At 39.6% G+C, this 13931-nt stretch overlaps 1 protein-coding gene across 1 annotated transcript in view; it reads left to right on the top strand.

The window, feature by feature from the left end:
* Window positions 1-13931, top strand: part of fam13b (family with sequence similarity 13 member B) — a 55110-nt gene that overhangs the window by 23506 nt on the left and 17673 nt on the right. Inside the window, exons 7-8 of the mRNA XM_083891239.1 lie at window positions 1609-1736; window positions 13477-13521. Of these exons, the coding sequence (XP_083747365.1) occupies window positions 1609-1736; window positions 13477-13521 (173 nt within the window). The remainder of the gene's footprint in view (window positions 1-1608; window positions 1737-13476; window positions 13522-13931) is intronic.

The following is a 13931-nucleotide window of genomic DNA, read 5'->3' as shown; positions in this document are numbered from 1 at the left end:
ATTGTACCGCTTCAGTCGGTTCATATTGAATAAATAGCCAAAAAAATATCATGAAATAAGAATAAAAAAGTTATTGGTCATCATTGGTGGACTCACACTCAAGGATTTCTGTTTGTGTGTCTTGTTCTTATCCTGTCAGCTGTCTGAATTATGATGAGTTATTTCTGTCTACATATTTAATCCTCTCCCTCCCTCTCTCTATAGCGTTTACCTTCCCCTTCTCCCTCTCCCTCTCCCCTCCCCTCCTTGCTTTCCCTCCTTCCCTCTCTCTTAGTGTCAGATTCATTACTTTGTGCCTTCCATCACTCCCTTCTCCTCTCTTTCCTCTGGCTCTCACCACCCTTTTTATGCCTCTTTCAGGCCCTTAATTCACGGCCATTACCTCCGACTTTAAACTAGGGTTAAGCTATATAACTATATGTATTTATGTGGTGCGAAAATCAATTTAAGACACTTGCTGCCTTCCTTTATTATGCGCTGAATGTTTTCCGCTAACTAAAGCAATTTGTTTTTCTCTCTCCATGGTTGCCAAGTGCTTGCTCAATATGGGAACTGTTGGGCTCTCTGTAATATTGTATTTTCCTCGGCACAGTGTCTTAAGATAATATAGGCTGTGTTGTAGCTTGAAACTGTAATATATATATATCACCCACACTAAAATATGTATTACAGTACAAGTCTGCCTTGAATATTATTAAAAGAACGTGTCTCACATCTGTAATTAAATGTTTTATTTTTATGTTTCGCACTGAAATAGATGTGATGGTATATCGTGGTGGGTGTCTTTACCCTATTACATAATTTGTAATGTGACTGTCATGTATGGGTACATTGCTAAGTCACCATGAAAATGATATACCACTGAACCGTACTTTAAGCCCTTCATCTCCTCCCTCTTCTCTCCCTCCTCTGCTTTTCAAGCTCACCCCCCTCTATCTCTCTCTCTCTCTCTCTCTCTCTTCAACAAAAATATAAATGTTTATTTATTCCTTATTCTTTCATTACCGTTTTATCTCTTATCTCTTCATCGTATCTTTTGTGTCAGTGTGTTACCGATTGGCTTCCTTTTTATTTATATGTGTGACGGCACAAACTGTGACGTCTTGTTCCTATCTCGCACATGCGTCCCGCAAATCAGTAATGTACAACATGACACCTTTCTTTGAATACGTCTGGACGCATTTTTTTCCAGATAATATTTTTTTTAATTCTTAGAATCTTAAAACTTTTTATTTGAAGACATTTCGCCAAATTAAGTTCGAGTAAACAGAGCTGAAAGCTAAAGAAAAGGTTAATATTTACGATAACAGGACTCTAATGTCTGTTTTCAGGCTGTTAAATGTCATTGTAAATAAGAGGGGATTAATAACATTTGCTTTTAATGCTGCATTTATCGAATTATCTCGTTGGCTTTTAAAGGGCATTTTTCAAAGTAAGGTTGCAAATAGCACAAGACATTCAAGCACTTTTATATTTTCGATATGTATATATATCTTTTTTTTTTTTTTTAAATCCCTGTCCCCCTCTTTGATTTATAATTTGAATTTAAAATGTTTTTTTTAACTTAGTGGTAACCTTTGTTATGTCCTTTTCTATTTCTGTCTACAGATCACAGAGCTGCTGGATGATGACAAGTGTGAGGCAGAATGTGAAGAGCTGCCTCAGGACGGGGACGAGGGTCCTTCCTCCTCCGACTCACCACAACACACTCACGCCGATGACAGCCCTGCAACCAGGTGAGATATAATTACTCTCTTTTTATATATATATATATATATATTTTTATGAAAGAAATGTTGAGCCATTTCACAAGGGGACGGAGAAAAGCTTGTGGCATGTGACCAAAGGCTCAGACCTAGACACTGCAGATATGGAGTGTACCGTCTTTCAGAGGAATCAATTTCAATCATTCAATTTGGTTCCTTTGTTTTCTACTGCTACGGATAGTTTTACAGCTTTTACATATTTAACACTTTGAGTTATGAAGCTCATCCCACCACAGCTCATAAAGAACAAAATGTAAAAACTTGTAAGATAATTGGTGGATTATCAGAACTAATTTCAATTACATGCTAATGGTAGCGGATTAAATCCATTTTAAAATGTCACAGTTACAGCAGTTTCCACTTGGCCCCACTGAAAGATCAAGTGTGATTCTGATGATTTGATCATTGGCTGGTAACCAATCAGAAGACAAACATCTGACATGCACATGGAGACTACAGACCTAAGGACGAGAGTTCAATCCCCTGCAGGGACACGGTGATGTCTGGTTCTTCTAATCTGCTGATCTCCTTTTAAGTTGATTACTGAGCACGATACCCGGACTACTGTATATAGACACCTCCACATTTTACACCATGTACTGTAATCTCTGGCATTATGAGACAGGAGAGACTGTAATGTCGTAATACACAAATTAGTTGACAGGAGAGCTTTCTTTTCTAACGGTTTAATTTTCATGTCGGAATCACACAATTATTTCTTAAATCCTTATCAGAGGTGTACGAAAGTAAACTTTAGAAAACAAAAGTAAAAAAAAAAATGAACCTTAAGGTCATGACATAAAATAGGTCTGAACCGCACTATATTGCAACAATTTAATTAAACTGCCAACTGCCTAAAATAAAGTGGTGTTAAACAATAAATCTGTCGGCCATGTGTGTGCGGGGTGGCTTTTCCTAGTCGCCTCTAAGACGATTATGGACCGTAATCCATAATCCATCTGCACACAGTTTTACACTTCATAACATATATGCCTATTGAACTGTGCCAAACCCTGGATTTATAGTTGGCTTCAATGATTTGAGTCGTCAGTTTCAAAGTTTTGAATGTGCTGTCAGCTGTCAGGGTGTCCTTATTTTCGGATTATATTTATAAAGATGAACAAAACATTATACACAAGGTCACGGAGAAGAACCGTGCTCAGGCTCCCGTGTGCATGTCTGTCATCGGTGCAAAATTGTCTGCATACTTTCAAAGTGGTTTAATAGTTAAGTATTTGTGGGGCAAAAGAAATCCCCTTGTGCGTGTGTGGACTGCGGGGGAAGGTGGGGCGTCGGGGGGTTTATGTGGCAGCTGTAGCACTTTGGTGGTCAGACTGCTCTCAGAGATTTAGTCATTACTGATGGAGATGGAGGACGGTTACATCAAGCAATTTATTCAGCACCGTCGCTGCTCAGACTGTTTTGATCATTAAGATTAATGTGATTGTTCTAGTTGGTATAAATTCTCTGCGAGCAATCATCTATGTGACCTCGCCTAATCTAAGTGTCTGGTCTGGTGGATTATAGCTGTATTAGTAGACCCTAGAGTCGATGCTATTTAAATCATTGGTGAGCCACTGCTTTACAAAACACATCTGCTTAAATTGCTCATGTTGTTTTCTGACACGAAACATTTCAAAAGTTTAATTTGTCTGTCCCCCCCATTTATTGCTGTTCAGGTCATTTGCCTGAATATCAGTCATATCACTGCCAGTCATGTCAGGGGTTGTGGTGGTTTTTCGATTGTTATTTTCATACAAAAATACACTTTTTGTGTGAGGAAAATGTCACACCTGTTCAATTTATGAGACATTTTCCAAATGTGCTATGTCATGGTAGCATCTTATTTCATTTTATTGGCCCTTTCATGTATTCGACAATTCATTCCCTCCTTGCGTAGCGTTGCCTTGACTGCCTCACAAATGTTTTTGCCAAATAACCTTGAGTAGTGTCTTCAGGGTTTTGATGAGTCAGTGTACGCTTGTACTCCTGAATTGAGTTGTCATTGTTCAGCATTTATCAGCTATTCTTTGACACATAACTGGTTGTGACAGCTCAGAAGTAGAGAGTGAAAGTTCCTATCTAATGACTCTATTTGTTTGTCTCGCACTTGACAGACAGGGAAGTCTGTCTGTGGCTGTTGCTGTGTTCCGTTAATAGAGTCTTAATAGAGTCAGCCAACACATACAAACATGCACTTAAGATGCTGATGCCTTTCAAATCTATATTTAATCCTTGGCACTTCTCGTCTCATCTCTCTCATTCCACCGTCACTACTTTCTCCCCTGTGCCGTGCTCAACATTCGCAGACCATGGAAATCAGTTTTTGATGAGGCTGCTGATATACAGTGGCAGGGATGCGTAGGGGCCACTTCTGCACACAGTGAGGAGATGCAGGGCAAAAGCAAGGGATATACTTGTGGAGGGAAGTGAGAATAAAAGTACAAAGAAGGTCGAGGGGCAAGAAAAGGGCGAGAGGACTGGAAAACACCCCCACCTCGCAACCATTTATTGATTTCTCAGTCTGAATGGAATTGCAATATCAGACCTCGAAGGAAAAGCTCCGGCCAGAGGGAAGCATTTAGACACATAACAAAACACTTGTCTTCAATTTGCCTCCTGTCGTGCAATTCTACCATGACTAACGTCTGTTCTGTATCGAGTTCCAATGAACCAGGTTTGTACCTCGTAAAAGGTTCTCCTGTTATTAATACATGGCTGTGGACATTTTTTATGTCCCAATTTGACACCACGATGCACAGCGGATACCTTTTCCGTTTCTGCCGTCAAAATGTGCACACACAAACTACATGATGAATGTCCACTCATCTGTTTTTGGTCAAGTGCACTTTACACGTCATCTATCACAATCTAGTTTATCTACATTTTGTGCCTCATCCTTTTTGATTTTAAGTCAAGGGCAGTTAAGTTGGGCCCTGGTTCATAATATGCTTATCCATCAAGTATAATGTGCCTGCCTACACAGTGACAAATACAGTATATGGGTCAGTACAGGAGCATCAGCTGTGGGTGTGTTGACCTAGTTCATCACAAATTATTATTTATTTCCCTGACCAACAAGACCCAAGGAAACGAGATTTAAATTGTAGTCCAAAGGTTTAGAATGTATTAGATTAGGTCTAGAATTTTCTTAGTAAAAAATGTGCCTTTTATATTTAATCTTAATTAATTTTACTCTTAAGTTTGGATCTTTTTTAAAAGTGTAAGTTTGTCGTTCACTCAAATACATTTATACATTCATACGTTAACACAGCACTGCATTAAAACCGGCATTTTAATTCACAAGGAGATGAAACTTTCCCTTCACAATATTTTTCTTTTTAAAGGTTTCTGTAAAACACACAAAACACATCCTTTTCTAACATGTCGCCCCCAAAACAACTCTAAAAGATGTGGTGCTTTAATTCTGCCACCAAAGAAACCAGCAAATACAGAGAAGAAGACCTGGAGTGTGTGCATAAAGCTGGCAGGATTAAGGGTTAGGAAAGAGAGGTGTGGATATTGTTTCTCCAAAGTTGCATATTGACTGTGCCAAATCACAACATACATTATCTTAAGGCAATGTACATAGTAAGGTAGAAACCTTTACAATATTATAGAGAGAAGAGAAACCCAACAGGTCACACAATGAGCAAACACGAGGCATCAGTGGAGAGAAAAAATACCCCAGGAAGGTCATCTGCCTCGACTGGTCAGGGTGAAAGAAAAAATGGGGGACAGAGGAGAGGTGGGGGAGAGAAAGTGAAAGAGGGAGGTGCAGTCGATGGAAGAAAGAGACCAGGAGCATATATATATATATATATATAACAGTTGTGTCAAATTGTAGGTTTAGACAAAAATGCAAGGGTGGCATTTTACAGATTTTTTTTTTCCTCTGGGACCCATTTTCCAAAAATAATGTTTTAATACTCCCAAAATGCCACCTCTGTGTTTTAAAATAGCCAGTATGATACACTGAACTAAAATTGTGTCATGCAAAAAGCTTTCATTCCTCCATGCGTTCAGATGTGACTTATAAATCTTTCTAACATTGAACTCGACTGGAGTTAATGTTTAATTAAAAACTCCTGCCATTCTGTCCCTCAGTTCACCCTACCTTTTATATGCTCTCTCTCTTTCTCTCACCCTTCATTTCCCAATTGTGTTGAGGTCTTGGTTCAAACGCTGGGCACAAAGTGTAATATGATATAGTGACTGACCTAGATAACACCATTCTTTTACATGCGTTATCAGTTCTCACTCTCAGTCCTGGAACAGCCATCCAGCTTGATTTTCTAATAAGCACTCGCATTCCCAAATCACCAAGGAAAGATAATTACTGTGATTCTTACATGCTGCTGCTTTGAAGCCTCTTAGAAATATAGTTGAGTTCTGTTAAAAACAGAAGATAGACTTTATTCATTTTTACTCAACCACAGTAAGATGTGATGGGGCGAATTCAGACCAAACTGTAGCCAAAGCTGTCTCAATAATGTGATCAAGCTTCCGTATAATTAATTCCTCCTTGTCCTCATTCTTCCCTCAAAGAAAGTATGGAATATGGACAGGAAACATAATACAGTTTCAAATGATACTCTTTCAGCAATTAGGATATTATTTAGTGATTTAATTTGTAATTTTCAAGCATATTTCATATACCACAATTAATTTCACTGTGTTGCAATGTCATTTTTAAAGTAACAGGATCTTAACAAATATTAATTTCTGTTTAGCAGAATTATTCTAATTTTTCATCCGTTAATATAAATCACTTCACAAGCTACATTCCGTCTATAATTAAGAGAAGGAAAAACGTCTATATTAGATCCTAAATCTGATTAGTATCACACAGCCCAAAGTGATTTAACATGATCACATTGAAGTCTCTGAAGGATATTTTTTTGGCCGATAAGTGAGTTAAAGAAGCAATTTATTCATTCGTAGTCTACCGCTTTATCCTCCACACGAGAGTCAAGGGGGACGGAGCCAATCCCAGCTGACAATAGGTTGAAGGTCAGGGTACAACCTGGACAGGGCAAATGTAAAGAGATGAACAATCATTCACTCTCACGTTAACGCTGACGGTCAGTGTCCAGTTAACCTCTGCATGTTTTTTCCACTGTGGGAGAAACCCGGAGAAAACCCGCATGTAAACCCCACACGGAGGTGGTCGAACGAGGATTTAAATTGGTGACCTTCTGAGATGCCATTGTGTTTACCACTACTGTATTATTATTATTAATCTTCTGTTGTCTAATTTAAAGTAACAGATAATGTGAGTAAAGAACCTTGACCTTTAACTCCCTGTGTCCATCATATACCCCAGCCATTCTCAACCTTGGGGTCCCGACCCCAATTGGGGTCGCGAGATGATTTCTGGGGATCACCAAATCATTTTGGAAAAATTTAAAAAAATATATATATATATATATATAAAAAAAAAAATCTAAATTCATGTAGCGTCCGATCAGGCGTTAGTATGACGACGAGCGGTTGGGCCAAAAAAGTACACTGGATATACCAGCTTTTCACCACCTGACCGCCATCTGGAGATACATCCGTGACAGCGGAGAGTTTTTCCCTTTTTTTGCCCCATTTTTATTAGCGCTGCTTTGATGGTCAATATTGGACAGTACAGCCATGTTTTTGAGCTTAAAATTAATTAGTACAGTGAAGAATTGTTTCCACCCCCGCAAAAAAAAACTAGACAAAATTTGACACTAAACCTCGACAGTCAACTCTCAAAATGCCGTGTAATTCCCATCCCTAGTTATCGTTTCATTTCATTAAAAAGAGAAAGAAAGTTTGCGTTATTTGTTTACATTTTAACCGGCTCAACTACCAGCAATACGATGGGATGTAGCGACAATTGTCGGTCTATTACTCGCGTGAAAAGTTACCCTCTTGATGCTGCTGTATGTTTTTCAAAAAATCCAAAAGTGTTTCTAAATAAAAACGAATAGCTGAAGTGTGATCGTAAGTGCTTGTCTGATATGTAAATGCGATGTAGCCAACGGTGTATTGATCCGGCGTTGTTTCAGCACCGCGGACAGTGCTTTATCCATCATACCCATCATGCGTTCACACCGGTGTGTGTGTGTGGATGGCCGTGCATGTTAAATTTGGGGTCGCGACTCAAAAAGGTTGAGAACCACTGATAAACTCCATGCTCCCTCTATTTCATTCCCTTCATTATCAGTCTCTGGGCCAATAATATATCAAATGTCTTAATGCTTCTCTGCAGGTGTGTGTGTGTCTTGTGTTGCTATGGTGCCAAGGTGCATCTTGTGTGTACGTGAATGCCTGTGTATATAGACGCACACACCATTACACAGTCCACTGGGTTGGCTGTAAACTGCTGAGTATATAGTCACAACATTGAATGAAGGGAAAAAAAACAAAAAAACTGCTCTCCCACTTTCTCCCTGATGATTGGCTCCCAGGATTCATTCCCTCTTTATGACTGGAGCTCAACGTCAGCTCCTCCTTTCTGATTGGTCCCACAGGGCTTGTTGCCTGGTTGCGTCAGAGGCTCATATATTTGAGCAGAGGTCTGGATGTTTACTGCAGCACTTTTACAGAGTGCAGAGTGAGACACCCTCACTCACACACACCCGCACACACACACGCACACTCGTACACACACACATTCAGAGGACACCACACAATGCACCCAGACGATACCCTGCCTCTGCCTCTAGACCCGCTGGTGCTGATGCTGTCTCCTCAAAGTGCTCAACTGGGATAACTTAAACACCGGATACAAGGCGGTCCGGTCCGTCTTGTAGACTGAACAGATACCAAGAGAAACACAATCTGAGCTGAGGAGAGACGCAGAAGGAAGAGCCGTGCTGACGTTGGTTAAAAGTCAAGATAACTTCAAACTGATTGGATTTTCAAGAACCCGCATGTTAGCTTGTTGACTGAACAGTGGAAACATCCCACCAGAAACAGAGGGGGTCATCAGCCCGAAACAACTGACCAGCTGTATCCACTGACATAAAACAAAAAAACTAAAGAAAAAGGACAGAACAAAGTGAGAGAAAAGACAACTGGAAAAATGAGAATGGCCTGTGACATTCTGCTGCAGAGGTAAACACAAGTCTTATATAACTCCTGTAGTCTGACTGGAATACATTACTGGATGGCTGGATGGATGAATGAGCAGTTTTGAGTGAAAGAGATGTATAGGGGCATCACATTGGGTGAATGGATGAACAATAATTTACTTTTGAGTGTTCGAATGAATTTGATGAAACCACGCTGAGATTTGTAATCCTTTTTTTTTACAGTGAATGTAAGATTGTAGGAAAAATATGGACTGTTGGACTGTGTCGTGTCCGTTGCCAGGGATAAATGAAAGAGGTCTGAGAGAAGAGGGGGAGTGTGTGTTTTCGTCAGGAATAGAAGTGGAGCAGGTGAAGATGAAGAGAAGGGGGTTATGACATTTACTTAACAGCTGTTGTTATGTTATGTTATGTAATCTAACTATAAGGAAAGCTCTGAGGCTTGAGAATGTGTCAGTGTTTCTGATGCAAAGAGCAGCCGTTTTTCTCAAATTTGGGCTTCGATACCCACTCCACATTTTAGTATAACGGTCATTGCTTATAGAAGAAACCACATCTTATGCTCTCATACTCGATGTAAACCCTCTGTATTAATGTAATTGCTCATATCAGATGATTTTGTCATTGTTAAATTTGGAGTAGAGCTGTAATGATAGAAAATATTTTCATTAGTCTGACTAAGTCTAATTTCAGCAAGTTGCTGTTTCACATACTTTATTATAGAAATGACCTGTCATGAGTTCTCAGATTATTGATCAATTAAGATGGTCAGATAGCAGCAATATCAATATTCTCAGAGATTGCATGCAATAGAAAATGGGATTGTAGGTTGGAAAAAATAACAATTCATAGTCGTAGCTGTAAAATAGACTTTAAAGTTATTTTGTTGACTAAGCATTCAATAAATGAATCAAAAATCCTGATTCGCTAAACACATATACCATAAGAATCCTTAAAATGAACTTTTATTTGACACTGGAAACCAGAATTGATTTTGTAAACATGGTTTGTGATAGAAAAAACAGCTCTTGTGCAAGCTATCAGCAGTCATGTGATATCTCCTTGTGACTATGAAAAGGAAAAGGGAATTAATGGGGTGGGTGTGGAGATCGGGCTGCGGAAGATGTGTTGGGTCACCTAAACAAAACACATAATTTCTCTGCAATGTCTGCAGAATAATCAAGGGGAAATTAATGGATGAAATGCCGTATTAGTCATTTGGTCCCATGTGCAAGGCAGCCGATGGAAGCAAACCAGTGAGCAGTGTCAGAAAACCAAACACGCGTCTTGAATCTTCGGCCATCTCTGTGTTATAGATGGTTCGATGGCAAACATCTGTTGTACGAGTATGTGAGAGTTTCTTGGCCCCGGCATGAAGGAAAGACTTGTGTATAAATATTTACTTTATCAGAGGCAGAAAGAAGCTGCGTATGAGTTCTAAGATGATGCTTTTGATTCTTCTGTGTTACGGAAGGAACCGTTTACAAAAGTAAAAGTATATTTACTTTACTACATTGTTGCAAGCTAAAGCAGTGAAATATGGTTTCTTGAGCGTACGTGTGGGATGAATTTGTGTGTGTGAGAGAAGGATGCGTAGACTGCAGTAGTCTTTACCTCCCAGCCAGAACAGAGCAGAATCGGCTTTGCTGACAACAGCACTTCTGCAGAATCACAACTAACCCCAAACTCACCTTTTATATTGACACAGTCAGTGTTGTAAGTAATGTGACAATTTGTTGTCTTTTAGTTTGTGTTATTAATGCAGCAGACGAATACACAGTCACTCTCAAACCGTGTTATTGTTTCTGTTGAGTCAGTCAGCCAGTTGAGACGACGCTCCTGATACGCAGCTCTGCACTATAGAGTCTTCGCTGTGTAAAATTGATACTCTTGGCCTATATTTGTGACATACAAACAGTACTGCAATCTGTTGATTACGCAACATCTGATCAGGACTTGATCATTTGCCACAATATCTAAATGCAGCACGACATGTGAAATCATGACTAAACCAGATTTATTTGAATCTTGGAAATCACTGAGTGGAACAGAAATAGGAATTTCTATATTTAGACAATTGCACAGTGAACTTTGAGGTCCTCTGACTCGTGAGGCCCACGCACGACTGACGGAAATGAGATCTGCTGAATTTGGAGGCTAAACTATCTGTTGTGTTCCTCAAAGTGTTCCTCTAGAGTCTTGTACTTGAACTGCAACAGTGTTTAGGTGTGTGGTTCATGTCAAGACCTTGGGTTTCCTAGCGGAACGTTTCCCCAGAGTACTACACAGCCTCAGACATACCTTCCTCCCAAATCGCTTCTGTAGCTAAACACTAAAACACATTTTTATATACAAAGATTCACCTCATGCTACTCTTATTGATACCCAAGTACCACTGGTTGAAGAACCAGTTTAATCCCAGCTTAAAATGGGTTTTTCATTCGTCAGATTGGCATTCACTTGATGGCAAAATGACTCTGCAGTGCATGCAGGGCTTTATTCGCAACACTAAAACAGGCATTTTCACACTTTTAGCAACTTAGGACAGCACCAGTTGTGAAGGACACATCTCAAAGACAATTCTTTATACATCAAAACAACTAACCATTTCAGACAATTTATTTACTTCTTGCAATAAGCCAATATATCTTTAATTAACAGACAGATAGAATTTAAAATCACGATCATGAAGTTACTATCAACGACAACAATAATCTGTAGGGTAAAAAGGAATAATTGTTCATTAGAAATGTATCTTTTGACAAAATATAGTCCTGACTGTCCTCAGGTAACTTTTATTAGTGTATAACCCTATAGTATCTGGAGGTGAAATGAGGCTTCCATTATCAGTCTTATAACTTGATAAATGAATCTTTGACCATTTCACAATGCTCTGCTTTGATCCCTATCATAAGTTTTATAGTATTACTGCCAACATTACGAGCTAAAGGTGTGACTTTATAAGATCTGTGTCCCTGGCTGCTTCCAACACTGTGCGTGTAGGACAAGAGATGTTCTTATCAACCTTACACAGAGACCATTGGAAAGACATCTCTGTTCTCTAGCTCGTGCTCACGGGTCAACCTTGTAGATGTGGCACAATGCAGACAACAGCTGCAAGATAAACTCTCCGTAGACATAATCTAAACCTTGTTAAAGCAACTCACTGCTGCAACATGGACACAATATTTTCCATTATCTAATTTGTCCTTCATAGTGTTCCAGTGGAAGAAATACTGGACCCTGAAGGGCTGTATAAAGCCTGTTCTCTATGGTCCTTCAGGGCTTAAATAGATGTTATCATTTCTGCTTTGGGAGCCTGAGGAGGACGAGAAAATCCCAAAGGACCCAAGAGCAGTTTTAGTTCAAGTCCTTAGGGGACAGAATAGTGTGAGGTCAGATGTTATCTTTGTTACTTAAGGCCCATGGAGATTATGCAACTTTCTTGAGGGACCTGTCAAAGACTTATTGTTAACAAGCTACACAGCATGGTCCCTTATTGTAAAAATCAGCTCAGCGGATGAGCCTGCTGCCAGGTTGTTGTCTGAGCCACTGCTGTAGGGAGCCTGTGCGGTGTGTGAGCATTTAAATTACTCTTAATCATGTTGACTAACATGAAAAGTGATGAGGGATAAACAATGTAATGTAAATCCTGATTTGAACATGTAAGATGTTGTAGAATAATAAATGACATGCTGTAGATTCTATTCTATCATCTGGAGAGGACAATGAAACAAAAACACAATCGTGGTGAGAAGATAAAGAAGGGTGAACTTGAGAAAAAATAATCAAAAAGTAGAGACGGTATGATTTGGTGGTTGGGGAGCATGAAAGTGATGAGCGAAAAGAGACGGAATCATTGGAAAAACTTGAAGAATCAAAATACGGAGAAAGCATCGTAATGGGGATAAAGGAGAGCAGAATGAAAGGACTGAAGAGAGTAGAATAAAGAATAGCAACTAACAAGGAAAGAACTAAAAGAAAAGATGGACAAAGAATAAAATATCTTCCATCAGAAATTCCTTCTATATTGACGTTCCTCCAACCTTTCTTTCTGCAATAGTAGTGTGTTTGTTCTTTCTTTCTTGAATGGAAGTCAATGCAGTTAATGAGAATAGTTATGCAAACCTGTGTGTGCGCAACTGCATTCTCATGTATATCTGTGTTGGGGTGTTATATAATTCTGGTTTCCTGACGTTACTGTCCCTGACTGTTTAAGGTCAGTGGCAGGCTTCCGAATCAACAGACACATCTCAGCCACCTCCTTGTTACACACATACACTCGTACATAAACACGCACACTTCCTTGCTTGTTGAGGAACATTGAAAAACAAATGTGCCATCTCACACACACACACACACCCTCCTGCCTGATCAGCAGCGAAGCAGTAGCCTAAATAACAATCTGCCCACCCAGTGTGGCGCCACAGACTCGAACACTTGTGTGTGTTTTGTTTTTCATCTCAAGTACTCAACACTCGATCCAACACGCGCAGATGCAATATTATTTTCATTGTCTTAAAGTTTTGTCTTCTGCTGCCATCCTTGTGCCCTCCAAGGTCACTGTGTCACTTTGCCAAGGGCGTCGAGGAGAATGTGATGTTCTGACCATGTTGTCCTTTCCCCTCTCTCCGTCTCTACAGCTCCCACCTCTCCTCCATACCCATCCTGCCTGCTGACTCTGCTGAGTAAGTACATACACAAAGCAATTTTATCTACTCGCAATAACACACACAGGAACTTCATCTGCACACACACCTCAAACTCTAGCTATCCAAAATATGGATACATGATGAATAGTTTTTGTGAGTCTAATTGAGAGGAAAGGAACTGAAAACAAGTGGTTATATCCTGACATTTTTATCAGGAGTGTTATAGAAACGGGAAGTGTAGGGTAAAAGAGAGACTTTTAATTAGCTGAAGCGTGAAGAGGGAGTAAAGGACCATCTGCTCAAGAGGCAGATAAAACAACAGGAACTAAAACAGAAGAAGAAGAGGAGGCAGTGCTGAGAAGCGTCAAGTGTGTGGAAAATCAAGAGGCAAAGAGGAAATAATATATAGAGGAAAGCAGACCTTTTGTTTTCATTAGCGAAACTAA

The sequence above is a fragment of the Microchirus variegatus genome (assembly GCF_963457635.1).
Source record: "Microchirus variegatus genome assembly, chromosome: 6".
NCBI classification, from domain to species: Eukaryota; Metazoa; Chordata; class Actinopteri; order Pleuronectiformes; family Soleidae; genus Microchirus; species Microchirus variegatus.
The sequence above is the reverse complement of the archived record's forward strand: the minus strand, read 5'-3'. Positions and strand labels throughout refer to the sequence as shown.